General features: G+C 35.3%; 3 protein-coding genes across 9 annotated transcripts in view; all 3 read right to left on the reverse strand.

Moving 5' to 3' along the window:
• Window positions 1–126: 126 nt before the first annotated feature.
• Window positions 127–1,471, reverse strand: LOC112798265 (small ribosomal subunit protein cS23-like). The gene is made up of 2 exons (XM_025841508.2): window positions 1,062–1,471; window positions 127–629 (listed from the first exon to the last, which is right to left on the reverse strand). Exons 1-2 carry the CDS (start codon window positions 1,314–1,316, stop codon window positions 348–350), a joined length of 537 nt encoding a protein of 178 aa, XP_025697293.1. The 5' UTR covers window positions 1,317–1,471; the 3' UTR covers window positions 127–347.
• Window positions 1,472–2,090: 619 nt separating this feature from the next.
• LOC112798266 (NADPH-dependent diflavin oxidoreductase 1-like) lies at window positions 2,091–7,220 on the reverse strand. Of its 4 annotated transcripts, none has more exons than XM_025841510.3 (12): window positions 6,710–7,220; window positions 6,464–6,541; window positions 6,273–6,377; window positions 5,952–6,043; window positions 5,196–5,380; window positions 4,845–4,942; window positions 4,625–4,699; window positions 4,321–4,431; window positions 4,044–4,166; window positions 3,614–3,733; window positions 3,064–3,280; window positions 2,091–2,976 (listed from the first exon to the last, which is right to left on the reverse strand). In XM_025841510.3, the coding sequence occupies exons 1-12, from the start codon at window positions 6,851–6,853 to the stop codon at window positions 2,447–2,449; spliced, it is 1,878 nt and encodes a 625-aa protein (XP_025697295.1). In that variant the 5' UTR covers window positions 6,854–7,220; the 3' UTR covers window positions 2,091–2,446. The 4 variants fall into 4 exon arrangements, with proteins under 4 accessions (XP_025697295.1, XP_072071767.1, XP_072071768.1 ...); XM_072215666.1 differs by having other exon boundaries at window positions 4,871–4,942; window positions 6,710–7,150; XM_072215667.1 differs by having other exon boundaries at window positions 4,057–4,166; window positions 6,710–7,036.
• A 783-nt stretch (window positions 7,221–8,003) lies between these two features.
• The window catches only part of LOC112798267 (protein SWEETIE-like), a 28,341-nt gene continuing 20,201 nt past the window's right edge, over window positions 8,004–16,143 (reverse strand). For 2 of the 4 annotated variants that reach the window (XM_025841512.3, XM_072215669.1), the window contains exons 31-48: window positions 15,603–15,696; window positions 14,617–14,822; window positions 14,091–14,235; window positions 13,889–13,957; window positions 13,287–13,343; window positions 13,044–13,130; window positions 12,747–12,875; window positions 12,458–12,661; window positions 11,856–12,323; window positions 11,636–11,701; window positions 11,330–11,427; window positions 11,118–11,214; window positions 10,769–10,913; window positions 10,176–10,483; window positions 9,962–10,096; window positions 9,683–9,847; window positions 9,461–9,586; window positions 8,004–9,241 (exon numbers count right to left, since the gene is read on the reverse strand). In XM_025841512.3, coding sequence (XP_025697297.1) covers window positions 8,231–9,241; window positions 9,461–9,586; window positions 9,683–9,847; window positions 9,962–10,096; window positions 10,176–10,483; window positions 10,769–10,913; window positions 11,118–11,214; window positions 11,330–11,427; window positions 11,636–11,701; window positions 11,856–12,323; window positions 12,458–12,661; window positions 12,747–12,875; window positions 13,044–13,130; window positions 13,287–13,343; window positions 13,889–13,957; window positions 14,091–14,235; window positions 14,617–14,822; window positions 15,603–15,696 — 3,610 coding nt within the window. In that variant the 3' untranslated portion in view covers window positions 8,004–8,230. Of the gene's footprint in view, window positions 9,242–9,460; window positions 9,587–9,682; window positions 9,848–9,961; window positions 10,097–10,175; window positions 10,484–10,768; window positions 10,914–11,117; window positions 11,218–11,329; window positions 11,428–11,635; window positions 11,702–11,855; window positions 12,324–12,457; window positions 12,662–12,746; window positions 12,876–13,043; window positions 13,131–13,286; window positions 13,344–13,888; window positions 13,958–14,090; window positions 14,236–14,616; window positions 14,823–15,602; window positions 15,697–16,143 lie in introns of all 4 variants that reach the window. The other 2 variants (XM_025841511.3, XM_025841517.3) reach the window with 1 other exon arrangement.

Raw genomic sequence — 16,143 nt, forward strand, 5'->3', positions numbered from 1 at the left:
TGTCCAAAAAAGTCATTGATTACCTAGCATTACCAAATGTGGTCTTTTGTTATCTTCTTTTGTTGTCTACACAACTACACATGCATAAGTGGTATATTTTCTCTGAACTTGGAGTAAAAGTGGGGGTTACAAAATTCAGATATAAAGATTCATCTAAAAGAATTGGTGACTTGTGTGGAATACATAGCAACAAAGCAGAAAGAGAGAGATGTAGAGTGCAATGCAATACAACAGAATAACCATAATTTTAAGAGGGGAACATTCTATTGACACTAAAAACATTAAACAAGAAGAATGAAAAATAAGAAAAAGTTTGGTTTGCATCCACAAATATTGTACAGTGAAGCTTATGCGAGGTTGCCACCACTCTGCTGCCATAAATTGATGATATCAGTGGCTTGATTGAGGAGAATGATCATCTGCTTCTGAGATATCCAAGGCTTGCTCTCAAGCAATTCCTTGAGCTCTTCCCAAGCATCTTTCCTTGGCCAAAAGTAATAAGGGCTCAGAGGGATAGTTCCATGCCCTGGTATCATTTGATCAAGTGCAATGCCAATGTTCTTCTCCATCCATATGAACTTCAACACAAGTCTTGGCTTCTCCGTTGGCTTCACTACCACTCCAAGCTTCTGAATCACACCAACAATATCAAATGCAAACTGTCAGAATAATATTATTATGGAAAGGTAAATTTAGGTAATGAGCACTATTTCCATTACTTAAAATGCTACATTTTATCGTGAGATTCCTGCACCCCTTTTAAAGTACTGAATATTGTACTATTTCAAATGGAGCTTAAGTCTCAAATGAACACAGAACTTGAGATTTAAAAGAATAAAATAAATTAGAGAATAAAAATGATATTCATGACTCTCCACATATATATTATCCTGAAATTTCTGCACCCCTTTTGAAACTCGAAAGTACTAACAGGAATTACATGATTGTCCTACATACATATAATCAATTATGCTTATCTACAAATAACTTAATCATAACACAGAAAAAAAAAACTTTTAAATTAATCAGAAAAATGTCCCTTTTGAAAGGGGTGGATGAACCTGAGGCTGGGGAGGGGAATCTGAAGAAGTGGCATCATCTTCGGCAACAATTTGTTGAGCAGTTTCAGATTGTGCCGCAAAAGCAGAGAGCTTTGAAGGGTTTGGTGTTGAAGAAGAGAAGAAGGGCTTTGGATTGGGAAAGGATGAGGCTTTGAGGGGTCTAAGGGTGAGGCTTTGAGATTGCGATGGAAAAGTTGAAGGCTTTAGAGAGAGAGTGGGAACCACGTTTGGCTGAAGAAGTGCCATGGACAACATGTCTGTCTTCTGAGTTCTAAATGCTGCTTTGAAGTTTGAAGAGAGTGACAGACAGAGAGATAAGCAGAAGTGAAACTGAAGTGAAGATAAGGGAATACCGTATTTGGATCCACCCGATTTACTTTCAATCGGGTACCTACTGACATGTGAAAAAAAAAAAAAATTCTTGTTGAGGTTAACAGATTCAGTAAGAAATAAGAAACTTTTCTATCCTTATTTATTTATTTATTTTTATTTTAAAGAACTAGGTTTTTTTTTACATGTTAATGTAAATATAATTTTTTTTATACATCATTATTATTCCAAAAATTACTTAAAATTGATGTGATTTGGGTCTCAACGTAAAGTCCAAACTTCTTCTGAAGAGGATTTCGACGTTCTTTCCGACGAGATAAATTCGTGTTTAATTTAGCAAATATTTGAAGTAGATTTTTATAAATTAGGGTTAAAAAATATGTGTGTGATAGTTTTAGATAAAAAAATCTACTTTTCTCACCGATCGAACACTAAAAAAATATATATTTAAATCTTTGTAAAATGAATTTATTCTTTTAGACTTGGCTTTAATTTTGGATTAAAGTATAAATAATTATCTAATCATATATTATTATCTCTTTGTTCAATAATCATTATTTGAAAAATTATACATATAATAGCAAATAATCAAATTGCAATATAAAAAATTCTCCACATAAACCATATATCAAAATTAAGAATTTTTATCTAAGTCACTCTCCCTTTTTTTTACCCTTTTCTTTTTCCTCCTTGCAAACATTTGTCAAACGCATATAATAGCTTCTTTAAATAATACAAACAACATAACAACCAAAAATAATACAAACAACATTATCTACATCACTTCTAGGGTTGATAATGTCACTTCTAATTTAATAAAATTATATTATAATTGCTTTGAATGGAGGATAATATCTCCTAAATTGGAAATAACATGAACACCCAATTTCTCTATGTAGCCTAAAACTGTCAAAGACCATAAAACGAAAGTTCCAATTTTAATTATGAATCAATAAGTCAATATCAACTAAACCAGCAAGTGAGCCCCTCATGAACAGAAACTTGGTATATTCTTGATATCCCTTAAACTTCGTCTAAGACTCTTAAGGCTTTTTTTAAGACCATGCCTCAACGTGAAATCTACCATGCTTTTCTAGTGACCTAATCCACCTAGCTGCATCTTCCCTTGAAACCTCATTTTCTTTAGATACAATGTCCTCAAAAGCTGACGTTACATCTGCAGGCATTTTGGTAGAAGAACCGGCTATGTAAATAGCCGCACCCTGGGCTAACAGGTTCCATATCCTCTGGCTTTGTTCCCTCATCTTGTGCTGAACATAAACCTTTTGCGGCTGGTCTCTTGAGAAAGCAACATAGAATCCTCCACCCTTTGCTTCCGAAAGTACCCCATTGTTCTGTGAATGAGTTAACCAAAAGTCTCGGTACAAAAAGTCAATGTCTTCATTTCGACAGCCAAAGAAGAAAATAATTGGAGCAACTGAGTTAGTTTCACTTTGCAAGGCTCTTTCCTCGACAAACCCGCGAAAAGGTGCACATCCTGTCCCAGGTCCAACTAGTACGAGGGGAAGTGATGGCGGCGGTGTAGGAAGACCACCTTTATGGATCCAGGATGGAATATATATGACTGCTTATAACAAAAAAATAATTAGGCACGCCAACAGGTGAAGAGATGGTTATTTCACTAAAATAAATAGAGAGAAGTGGCTTATACCATCTTGAGGATCTAATGCAGCTAGCCATGAGGAGCATAGCCCTTTTTTCTTCCTCTTGTAAGGTGTTGTCCATGATACCACATCCACAGTCAAGTGTACTTGATTCGGGTGTGCTAAGTGAGAAGAAGATATGGAGAATGCTCTTCTTTTCAATGGAGGAACCAATTGCACTAACCACTCAAATGGCATTTGTACAGAAGAAAAATCCTCTAATACCTTGGTGCAGAGAAAAAGAACAGGCATATATGTTAAGTTGGACTCAGGAAATGCATATAATCAACGAGTAAACAAATCATAACTGAAAGCCAAATAAGAAAGCTATCATTTGTTTAAAGAGGCTATCTTATCCTCCTCCTTTCCACTTTTGTTCAATTTATTCTTCAATTCATAATCATTCGCTACTTAATTGCACAGCACATACCATACTGCTAAAACACATCAGGAAGAAGAAAAATAAGTGCATATTAAGCTGTATGTAGAATTCAATGCATAGAAAAACTATGTGACACATGGAAAAATAATGTCTGACGCACCACTAATTGACCTTACCTCAAGAACTGTTCTCCTTTCCTTCTGGTTGTATTGATACAGGTCATCTCTTCCTTCAGGTGAAGCAAAATACTGGAGTCTTTCCCTCTCATGTTCAGCTGTTGCAAAAAAACTCATAACCTGCAATATCAAATTATTCAAGTTAGATTTTAATCAAGGAAATTACAGGCACATAAGAAGACGTTTACATAAGACTCTCAATCCATTATGAATAACAGAGTAATTGAAATTTTAAACAACGCTAAGATTAAACACCAGAGTGTTCATCACCAAGATCATTTTATTAACTTATTCAATTGCTTCATCCAAGGTGAAAACTTCAAAATCTGAAGAACATAAAAGAAATACAGGGGAACATTTGATTCAATTAGGTAATATTTCTCCGTGAAGTTACATAATAAAAGAACAGGCAAAACATAATGCATCTTGCCTCAAAGAAATACCGTCGAGGGGAAGCTGAAGCTATATCCATCGTGAACTCCACAAAAGTTCTTAATTTTACAGGGACTCTAGAGTTACTATCGGTAATACCATCCATTTGTCTTGGATTAACCTGAAATTTAGGGGATTGGTAGCAAAGTTCAGGCACATGTGCGCCACACATATATAGGAAGGTAGGAAGCATAGTATAAACTCAATCCATGCCGAGAAAGGTAGAAGAACCTCATCCTACAGAATACAACATAATTCATATTAAAAAGACTCACTGTGATGAATGAATCAGGATCCAAGTTACAACGTCGTATGAAAGCATCAACTGAAGCTGACTCCTGACCAGGGAGAATTTCAAGGACATCCCCAGTATCATATTCAATGGCCTGAAGAAATCAAGACGCGTCTTTTAATTCAAATGAGGAAGATGAATAACCTAGAAGCTATTTTACCTCATCAGGTGAAAAAAAGTTTGAAACATCATGATCTATTCTTAATATGTTGCAATATCATACCAAAAGTAATTCGATAAGTAATAAAGTTATAGTCTATATATTAAAAAGACACAGGATGACCTACATTTGAAACAAATTCAAATTCAAAATGGCGGACATCTTTTCCACCATTTGGCCTGGTCAAAGGGAGATTCCTTACCTGCACAAACAGAATCAAATAACTTGAAGCAAGCAACATATATTGAATACATATATAGTTTTGTGTCTGAGTTTATAGAAGTCCCCATCTTGATGGATGTAAACCTCTACACAACTATGCAATAATAAAGTGTCTTAACAAATACCATCTTGAGAAAGCAGTCGGGCCTACATTTGTCAGAAGATAATTTTCCAGGATGCATTGAACGTGCACTCCCAATTTGAATATCAAGATTAGTTAAATCTGAAAGTCACATGTTAATCTAATCAATATAACACAAACAACAGGAATAAAAAAGCGAAACATAAACTGTTAAAGGTGCAGCTCAACAATGAACCATGCTTTATATCATCATAATAGTAGTATTTAAGATGATGCCCAAGTATGACAAGAACCAAGATGCTCTTTACAGATTAAAGACCAATTAATTGGGATCACATAACAATTGCTAAGGGAACATTGCAGGTCAACCAAGATCTTAATCAGTTTGGGATACCTGATGCAGTAGAAAAACTTGAATCAACATTTTCAATATTGTGATATGTGATTTGGACTTTGGGTTGATCAATCAATACTTTGTCCTGAATCACAACATCAGGACCATTTGGGAAGAATTCTGGTTTAATGATATTCAACATTCCCCACAGAGAAGACATCCAAGGATCCAGAGAACCCTCGTAGCTACAAACAGTTATGCAATTTAGTCATTCAAAACAGAAAAATTATGTAACAATATCTGAAGAATGAAAAATTAATTTTTGATTTAAGAATAGATGAATTCAATTAAAAATAAAATCAATTTCAAAACATGAGACTGAGTACATTATATTATCCATAGCTGGTAGTTGATATTACAAGCCTCATGTCTCTCAAGGATAAGTCTCTAGACTATTTATAAGTGAGGGGCATCCACAGTTAACAAACTTTAATGAAGAAATTTTAAAAGGTAGAGTTCAAATAATGCCTTCAATTAAAAAAACCCTGTTTCTGGCATGAAAAGAATATATTAGTCCTTGGTGAACTTTGGTGTGTTGTACTGTAGAACAATTTCTTGAAATTGAGTTTTCACTATAGAAAATTTTGGGGCAATCCGCTGTTTCTAAATTTTCTAATCAAAGAAGCATTTACAATACAGGAGCAGAACAGAACCATTTTCTATAATCAATTATCCAATCCAATCAAACTTTTTAATACTCCTGTTAACCAAATCGAGCAGAATTTTATTTACAAAAAGCAGAATCCACAATCATACCCTGAAGGGTGCTGATCATCCCCCAAGCCTCTTTCTATGATAGCTGTTCCTCCAAGGTCCATTAATCTTTTGTCCAGCTTCTTTGCAACAAACTGCAATGGTTCTCACTTAAGTCTTTGTTCAAAACATCGAACTAGAGAAAATATTCCCAATATCACCATTCTCAAATCCACATCTTTTTATTTTCCCTCCATGATTTAGCAGAAGGTAATGAACTTAATAAGTAAGTAGGCAACAAGTGATGCAGCATTTAAGTTCCAGTAAACACAGAACCATGAAAAAATAATTATTTCCTTTGGATAAGCAAATAAAAATGATTACGTTATACTTCTGATAACTAGAATCGCCCAAACCGAAAACAGCATAAAGAGTCCCTTTCAGCCAATGCTGGCTTAGGCTTCTCTGAAGAAGATACTTCCAAAAGACCTAAATATGCAAAAGAAGAATCAGAAAAAGAATGAAGGAAAAAGAGAGAACGAAGAATATACTAAAAAAGAGCCTCTGAATCCCACCTTCATGGAGTCAGGAGTATCACCCTGGCCTGTGGTAGAAACCACAAAAATCACAGCCTCCTCATGCGGCAACATACTCTGTATACAACAAAAAACAACATTGCACTCAATTCAAACCATAAGAAAAGACAACACAACAGCACACGATGGCAGAGGATTAGAATTCACCAAATAAAGTTCAATTTTGTTTGTTACTGGGAAAAATATAAAAAAAGATGGGAAGTGAAGAGGGAGATAAGTAGATACAGGTTGATATTGATCAAGAGAGAGGAGAGTAAGGGGGCATGATCTTCGTTCAGCTTCGCGAGCAATGCGTTCAGCAGCGTCCAAAGCGTTGCCAGTCTGTGAGGCATAGAGAACCAGAAGATTCTTGCGGTGCTGCTCTTCCATTGGATTGGACTGTCTACGCTCTCCAAAACAGCAGCAGCACCACCCAACCACGACTTGCTCTGCTCAGCTCAGCTCAGATGCACCCGGTTATGCTAACTTGCTAAGTTATCAGCCGTCAGCCGCAGCATTCACCTCTCTCGAGTCCCAAGTCCCAACTCTCAACACACACGAAACTCCAAGGCTAATTTTTTTCATAACATTTTTGGTATTTTTAAAGTTATACTCTCAGAATTCGATTTTTGTATTCCTTTCCATTTCCTAAAAATCGGAGTACCCAAAAATAAAAAAGTGAAACTCGAATGCTCCGCTCTTTATTCACACTTTTCTTTTAAATAAATAAAAAATTATTAATGATTTTTTTTTTAGTAAATTATAATTTACAAACCTATTCTCATTATAAATCATTTTAAATATCTGTGTTTATTCTTTCACACATAAATTATCCATTTACGCATAAATGATCCTACCCAGACATATTTTTAGATAAAAAAACACTACTCTCTTACTCTGAAATGATTTATGTTAACTAATGAGTTATAGTTCAAATGGCATAATCTCTACATATTCATTTAAGAAGTTGCGAATTTGAATCTCCCTATCTTTGATTAAAAAAATACAATTTGTTATTTTGTGAAAAAATTTCCAAACGTACTTAATAGACTGGGACAATTTATATAACGACTATATTATGTACATATTAAAATCAGCTACTAAAATCAGCTACTAATATAAAATACATATTAAAATACGAATATATATTAAAAATAAATTAAATCATACATGTATTTATACACAAATATATTAAAGGTTAATTTTAGTGACTAATTTTGATATACAAATAGCATTTTTATTTATATAAATATAAAAATAAGAGATTCATGTGTTAAAATTTCATATAGGAAATTCATAGTTTAAATTTCTCTTTATTTTATTAAGTAAAAAAACCAAAAGAACATATATAACTAAATAAATAAAAGTTTCAAAAGTAAAAACTAAAATACATTTACATAGATGTTTCTGAAGTTACACCACTGACACCTAACCCTCAACCCATATTTTAAGAAAATCTGTGTGTCTAAATATTCTCACTAAAAAATATTAAACTTCATAGAAAAACTAAATGAATAAAGTCACCCAAAAAAAAACTAAATGAATAAAAGCTTCTCAAATAATAACAGAATAATAATACAGATTAACAACAGAGCTAGAGAATAAAATATGTGCAACAAAAATACAATTAGTTGGAGCGCAAAAAATGGTACAAGTAAATTATACATGCATCTTTTTAATCGCGATTTTCATGCAGATGTGGGATCGTGGGATTCATAAATATTATAATCTCGTGCGGTCGTGTCATGGCCTTCCATTGACAACGCCTCACTCATCACGGTGGTCACCAGCTGGTTCTAACTTATCACTACTTTTTTCACTTTCTATTGCACCTTGGGACATTCCTGGCTGCGGATCTGAGTTCTGTTCATTTACACCGTCTTTAGCATCTTCTGATTCGCAATAACCCTGTCCAAGTGGCGGAGAGTGTGAGACAAATGGTTCAGGTGAAGGCTTTCTTTGCAAATTATCTGATGATAAGTCCCCTTTGGTCGATCCTTCAGCTTCTGCCTCAGTTCTATGATAAGAAGAACCTTGCTCATTTCCTGGGGTTGATGTTGCCTCTTCCTGAAGCTCAGAACTATGCAGTTCTTCTTTCATCTCTTGATGCTCGTTACTATGCAGTTCTTCTTCCATCTCTTGATGCTCGTTACTATTTACCTTGTTAGTGTCAAGACTTGTTTGAGTATGTTGCAGTTCTTTCTCCATCTCTGGATGCACATCATTACCTGACTTCTCAGCATCGGAATTAGTTTGATCACGTGTCTGTTCATCAGTCTTTAGACAATCAACGCCATTGAGGTCATTTTCACCATTGATGGAACGTTCTTGAAACTCATCAACTCTGGTGGAACGTTCCATATCTGATGAGCTTTCAACCAGGCTGAGATCTTTGCCTTCAGCAGCATCCTCTGTTTTCGGTTCTGATGAGCTTTCAACCAGGCTAGGATCTTTGCCTTCAGCAGCATCCTCTGTTTTCGGTTCTGATGAGCTTTCAACCAGGCAAGGATCTTTTCCTTCAGCAGCGTCCTCTGTTTCTGGTTCATCTCCATCCTCATTTTTAGACACAGGAAAAGACTGAAAGGCATCCCAATCATCTTCACCAAATTCATCATCTTCCTCATCATTTTCATCTACATGAGCCGCGATAGCAGCCGGTGGTGCAGAATGCTTATCTTCACTTTCTGTTGATGGCTTTGGGATTTTAATGTCCAAAACTGGTACTTTTAGTTCCATTGGATTTTTATCATGTGTTACTACAGAAGCTCGGATTACCCCCTGCAGGTAGTGAAATAACAGCAGTAAGCAACAGGAGATTACGTCAGAAATTTAAAAAAAAAAAAAAGCTTATTATTTCTGTTGACAGGAAAATGGAATTTGCCATTTGCAAAAATATAATTTCTATCTTGGTTGAGGTGATCAACCAGTGATTGTAGAAAAATATTAAAGGATTGCTAAATAAATTCACAAAACATGCACGTTGGTAGCATAAAGTACCTGGAGTTGTTCGCGATGCAGAGGAGGCATTGATAGCAAAACATCCTTGAAATGAATTGCTGATGAAGGAATTTGAGCAAGGCGAGAAACAAGCTTAATGGCCGTGTTTCTTAAATCACTGACTTCCTGTCGTTTATTTGCACGATCAAAAGAACAATTTTTTTAAGATATTAATAATAAGAAAAAGAGTGCTAAGCTGGCAATAATCTCAGTTTATATTACCTTAGAGGATCCATCTTCCGTAGACAAGAAAATTATGACAATGGCCTCCAAAAGAATGTTCATAAAACTTCGCTGGCAATCATCACCTTTCGACAGGGTTTGTAATAGCACCATTAGACTCAAGCATTCGCTAACTATGGTTACGGATTCTCTTGTTATGGGATTCTGCCAATGAAATCATAAAATCTTTTAGCTAGATTGAATTGAAACAATCTACTAAGAAACTAACATAATATTAGGTGTTACCAATGGCACCACAGATGCAAATGCTTCTTATACCTTGAATGTTTTTTGGATCAAAGTGAATATATCGGTTATTAGCTCCCCAACAAGAAACATTATGAAAGACTTATCTTCTGTATTAGCATCTCTTTGAACCCTGGCTTTAAGAAATTGCAAACCTAATACTTGAACCTGTCGAGAACAAACTTTTGTCATTTGGGTTTCTTTCCAGGTAACAGCCATGCTACGCAATTTTTTACATAACACTTACCTGTAAATTTGAATCATTAAGTACGGTTTGGATACATCGTATGCAATATCTGAGGGCATTAGCACATAAAGAGTTACTTGTTTCACCATCAGCAACACATTTTAGTTCAAGAGCCAATTTGGCGATCGATATACTTTGTTCAAGAGAAAACACAAGCTTCATTTGTATTAATTTGCGCAAGTTGGAACCCTTAATCTCCTGCAAATGGAATCCCTCAATGCAATCCTTAGTCATAGCAGCAACCACACTCAGACAAGTTCCAAACAGTTCTCTTAGTTGCAGAGCGCCATCATCAAGGTGAGCCTCATCTATAAACAAATTGAGGGAAAAAGCATAAGTTGACTATTGAATGAATTATAGTTGATTCACTACTATGGGAGCTTGATATTGAGCGACAATTAAAGAATCTCAAATCTGCAGAAGTAAAATGGTTCATATACCCACAAAAATACCTATTATACCAAAACTACAGGAATACAAACAAGCAGAAACAAGAAAGAAATAAATAAAGGTCAATATAAATATTCAAAGTAGCTATTTACAACGGACCATAGATTACTATGGATTAGCTACTTTCAACTATAAAGGCTTACCATTAATGATTTTCTTTAATAAAGAACTTGAACAGTTGACCATGTCAATTGCTTCTGATAAGCAAACTTCAGTTGAAGCCTCCCTAATGCACTCGTAGCCCATTAACACTAATGCCAGAACCACAGATTTTGCGTGTTTGTGTGTCTGAAGTAGTCAACGTATTAGATCAGCAATGAAGCTCACTTTTCAGAATCAGTTCACAAAGAGTTGAATTTAAGATAAAAGCAAATTGCCCAAAGCCTTCAATGAAGAATAATTAAAAAAATAATAATAATAATACTGATACAAGATATTGGCTCATAATTTCAGATAATAATAAGAGCACCAGTTCGTACACAGCAGACACACCTTTGTCTCAATGCGTTTAATAACTTCCCTTGTTGTGCTACATAGTGTATGTATCACATTTACATCACATTTGGGACGCGGCACTGAAATTCTCTCACTGCTGGACAACAAAGCACAGAAACCATTTTAACAGATTATATATATTCGATGCATGTCATCTATCTGGGAGTTGAAACTTCATATTAAATTACCAATCACAGAAAGATAATTACCTCCGGAACACTTTAAAAAGGTAATCTAAACAAAGTTCTGTTATTATCAAATCCAAATTTTCACTATTGAATATTTCTTGTGGGCAATTCTGTGCAACCTGTAGAGAAAACAAAAGAAACGAAATTCGTTAGTCACAAATACTGGCCAAAGCACCAAACGCCAGACTAGATGAAAATGTCATACAGGCACAAGTCAAGCTTCATCAGGAATAAAGTGCTTTAAGTGTAATCATAAATTTAACCAAAAAACGTAAAATATAATACACACAAAAAATCAGTTCAGATAGCAATTTATCTAATGCCTACCTGTGATAAAATGGATATTGCAAGACTATTCCAAGAATTATCCATGTACGTGGAATATGAAAGAATCTGCATCCACCAAATATAAGAATTCCATGAGTATTACTCATGACCATTCAGCATATGAATTATTAAGAATTCCATGAGTATTGCTCATGATCATTCAGCATAAGAATTATTTAGTCTTGTGAATGTCAAAGAATCTCATAAGAAACAAACCCACCTGTAGCAGTTCTTTGCAAATACCCATGCTAAGTAATCCCGCGCCAAAAAATCTTTCACTAGAAAGAAGTTGAAACATAGGTAGTACAATTTCATATAATTTCAAGCCCGAGGTGTTGACTTCATTATTTGGCGAGTTTCCTCCATGCTTAGCATCACTGAACGCCAGCTGTAAAATTGGCCTGCAAAAGATAGGATGTTGTGACTGAAACAGACCAAGGAGGGAAAAGCCCCACAGGAATTTGAAGTCTTCACTCTTCAACTCAACCATGCTATGTTGACTTGTAGAGACACTATTTTTTTGGGTGTTTTCGACTGAGGCTTTGGTGGAATCATTTCTGCCTTCAGGATTCACAGGAACTGCATCAAATGCAAGTGCTTGCAAAATTACAGGCCAAGATTCATCTAAGCATGGGCGCAACTTTGAAGAAACAATACGTGATTGGATCCCATCAAGGAACAAATTCCACTGCAAGAAAGTGCAAGTAGAATGAGAAGACAACCATGAACATATAACTAGTTTCATATTGATCCACGTTTGTCTTTCAATAAAGAAGTACCCTCTGAGGCACTGAAGTATAAAGAGTTCAAGTCCCGGCTTACCTCCTTCTTTGGGATCAAGTACAAGCATATATAACTATAATCCTTCAATGTACGGATCCAATACTTTCCCAGAATACTTGAGCTCTTTTGGAACAATGGTAATAATGCCAGGTAATCATCTGGAGCTCCATTTTGGTGCTTTCTCATGGATGCATAAATATAACATTTAAGAGAAGCATGAGCAGCCAGAAGTCTTATCTTGATCTACAATAAAATTAATACGACGACAAATGAGCTGATATAAACATATTCGAGACATTGATAACACACAAAAATAAAGTAAGCATGCCTTGCTTGTGACCCATTCTGCAAACGAAGGATAATAAATGTCCTGAAAATCATTCAATGGACGTGAGATTAATGAGAATATACGCTTGACCACCGCTTGATCCCCACTGATAATTCCACTTGTGAGTATCTGAAATTTTCACATAGTATTGTGTTAAATTGCATATTGTGGGAAACCTTGCAAATATATTTCTAACTTCCAAAGAAATATTAGATACATGTTTACGGAGCCCAAGGCCCACAATTGGCTATGCAGAAACAAGTTTGAGGGATTTCCAAATTTGCAAATAAACCAAACCTTGGTTGCCAAATGCAAGCCTGCCTCAAGTAAACTAGGACTAGCAGATGTGTCCAAGGTTGTACGAACTGCAGATACTAGTTGGGCCTGTATTTAGAACAGTTTTGGTTATTCCAAGCAATTCAACAAACTCAAACTTGACATAACCATATAAATGAAGCATTAGTTTTATGGGACCTTTCAGCAATCATAAGTAGGCAGAAGGAATTATGATTGTGATTTGCCACATATCTTGCTAAATACCTGAAACTGTTCCAGTAGAAAATGCCCAGGAAGCTCGGGGTCAGCTACTTTTTCAAACTGTTGGTCCAAATTCACATAAAAATAAATTCATCAAGAAGAAATTCCATCAACCATAGAGAAAGCATGAGATTAAGCAAACATCAAAGACTGATTAGGATTTCCCAACATGAAAACCAGATAATTGATACAATAAAATGGTTTAGCTCTTGACACTAGATCAAAAATAGCATTTACTTACAAAGATGTATTAGTGTCAAAAGGAGAAATACTATTCCATTAATACAGTGAAGAAATTAAGATTGAGAAGAGAATAAAAAGCATTTGGCTCAAGCCATAAAGTCGAGTACGACAAAGAGAAGTATAGCCAGCAGACCACCATAATCCCGCTCCTTCAATTATGCCATAGCCCCAGGGATTAATAACAAGATGATCTTATATGAGGGGAAAAATATGGAGAAGGAAAAACTTCTGATCAGCTTAAAAGACTTATCTCAAAGAAATAAAATTTTCAGCATTTGAGCAACCTCACAAAGGAAGAGAACAAAAGGTGAGAAAAGCCACAACATTCGCACAACCATCGTATTTCATAGAGAACAAACTACCTTGTCCACAATGGTGCCAAGAAGACTAACGCCAACCGGCTGCATGTTCTCAAATTGAATTGTGCTTATCTGGTAAGAGAAAATATGAGAGGCGACCAGTTAATAGAGGCGACCAGTTAATAAATTATTGTTGTCTTCAATACCAATCAAAGTGCAATAGGTAAAACATTTATGCTAGTATATTCTAGTATGTAAGCAGCACCTGATAAGCAAGTGATATCAACTCTTGCAAATGAAGTACTAGCCAATCACCAGTGTCCGGCCCTTTTCCATGTTCTTGCCTTGCCAAAATCAGGTCAAAATGTGCAGGATTTCTTCCTACAGCTTCTGGAAGATGGCTCAAGCATCTGCAAGAAAATTAATTACTCAAATAACAACAAATAATATAATCATCAACAGCTACGCCTTGCTAGGCTACATGAATCAAGCAGGAAAGCCCAACCATAAATGATGCTTACATCCATTTTTACATTCAACTTTTAAAGGGTATATATTTTTTAAATTTTATTAGTTTCACCTATAGTTTTTCTAGGTCTCCTGGCTAGCTCCCCAACATATAAATCATCCTCATGCTAATTCTTCACCAAATGATGAAGGTATATTTCACATTAGATGCATTAAAATCACATGAAAGAAGCCAAGAAAACATAGGGTTTGAATCTAGGATAGGTTGGCATTTTTAAAACATATATATAAAAACTAAAATTACACAGCTAAAACAAACATACTCTGCAGCAAAAAGTCTGGTCCGGTATCTGAGGTACTTCTCTCTATTAGGATCAACATTGGAAGCTTGAAAATTGTAACTCTGCTTGCTGTTGGAGCTAGAAACCATATCTTCATCATCCCCATGGTTCAACTGTGTATCACCATCTATGTTATCACTTGCTGAAGTACTACTATTTTCAATGCTCCTCATTGAAGTAGCAAGGACCTGAGTAATCCCACAAAAACCATTGTCAAGTATCATTAAATAATAATAATAATAATAAGGGTTAATTTCACTTGTCCCTCCGTTAAATGTTACACCATGTGCACCTTACCATGAACTATAAAAATGTCCAAACCAATCCCAAAACTTCCCTAATGTGCATTTTAAACCAAAACCTCATTTACTAGAAGTGAAAGGGTCTGACTTAACTCCAAAAGCTCACTCAAGAGATGAGGGTTTAACTTTTTCAAACTATATATATATCATGCTTGTTATATTTTATATATTTTTTAATATAACTGGGTGGTTCGACCAATGACCTGGTTGAACCACTGGCTCAGTACCCCAACATAGCTGATTGTCGTGCCAAATTTCATAACCATGAGGAGAAAGAGCATTAGAGCATCCGGTCAAGAGGGTTGATCAAATGCAAGATAGACCAATAGTTAGGGATAGAGAAAAACCTAAGCAGACTCTAAATGAAATGATAAAAGAGATGCATCTCTACCAAATAAATCCTTCCATAGCATGACCATAAAAAGTAAAAACCTTAGGTGCTTGTGCCTATACGTCAAAGACAAATGACAAGGCAACTATTTTATTACATTTGGACCTTTTTACAACATCTGCCATTGCAGGTCTGCACTTCAAAGAACTTTCAGGAAAACTTCAAATATCCGTGTCTTCCACATGGGTTTAACACAATCTCTTGTAAACATTGTATTAGTTTCCAGACACTGAGAAGCATATAGACAATCCAGCATTTTGAAATAGAAACCTTACCACTTTGCGACATACTGCTATCCAATGTGAAGGACATGAAGGAGATGATGCATGGAGTAGTCTCATAATTGTGGTCCGCACTAACTTACCGATTCTGCACAAGTTAAAGGAGTAAGAAATAAGCAGTGAAAAAGCCAAATGCCAATAGCTATAGATGGCACTGACCAATTTTTATATTAATATAATAATATGGTTGGCCATGCCAATCTTCTCATCCTCGTTTACCGTCTTATCGAATTTTCCTTTAAAACCACCCACACCCAAAAATATTTTTAAAAAATTGTAAAACCTGAAACAAAGCCAGGTAGAAGATCTTATCCCAAAACAAGGATTACCAAGATTTTCTTCAAAGAATAAATCTTTTAGTCCCAAGAAAAGAAATCAATGGGAAAAAAAAAATGATTAAGAAAACTTTTCTGTCTCAGATACAAAAGATACAGAGCTGGAGGAATGTTTGACATTATGACACTAAGTATATGGGAATTTTAAGGGTTGATCCATCAAAGATGCAGAGCAATGCTGAAGTAATTAAATGATTTTA

Source organism: Arachis hypogaea, chromosome 14, assembly GCF_003086295.3.
Source record: "Arachis hypogaea cultivar Tifrunner chromosome 14, arahy.Tifrunner.gnm2.J5K5, whole genome shotgun sequence".
NCBI classification, from domain to species: domain Eukaryota; kingdom Viridiplantae; phylum Streptophyta; class Magnoliopsida; order Fabales; family Fabaceae; genus Arachis; species Arachis hypogaea.

Coding starts and splice junctions, on each gene's coding strand:
- LOC112798265 (XM_025841508.2), bottom strand. CDS start 1,316: ATGTTGTCCATGGCACTTCTTCAGCCAAACGTGGTTCCCACTCTCTCT. Junction 630..1,061: donor ATTCCCCTCCCCAGCCTCAG/GTTCATCCACCC, acceptor GGTGTGATTCAG/AAGCTTGGAGTGGTAGTGAA.
- LOC112798266 (XM_025841510.3), bottom strand. CDS start 6,853: ATGGAAGAGCAGCACCGCAAGAATCTTCTGGTTCTCTATGCCTCACAG. Junction 4,432..4,624: donor AATTTGAATTTGTTTCAAAT/GTAGGTCATCCT, acceptor TGATTTCTTCAG/GCCATTGAATATGATACTGG. Junction 3,281..3,613: donor AAAGGAGAACAGTTCTTGAG/GTAAGGTCAATT, acceptor CTCTGCACCAAG/GTATTAGAGGATTTTTCTTC.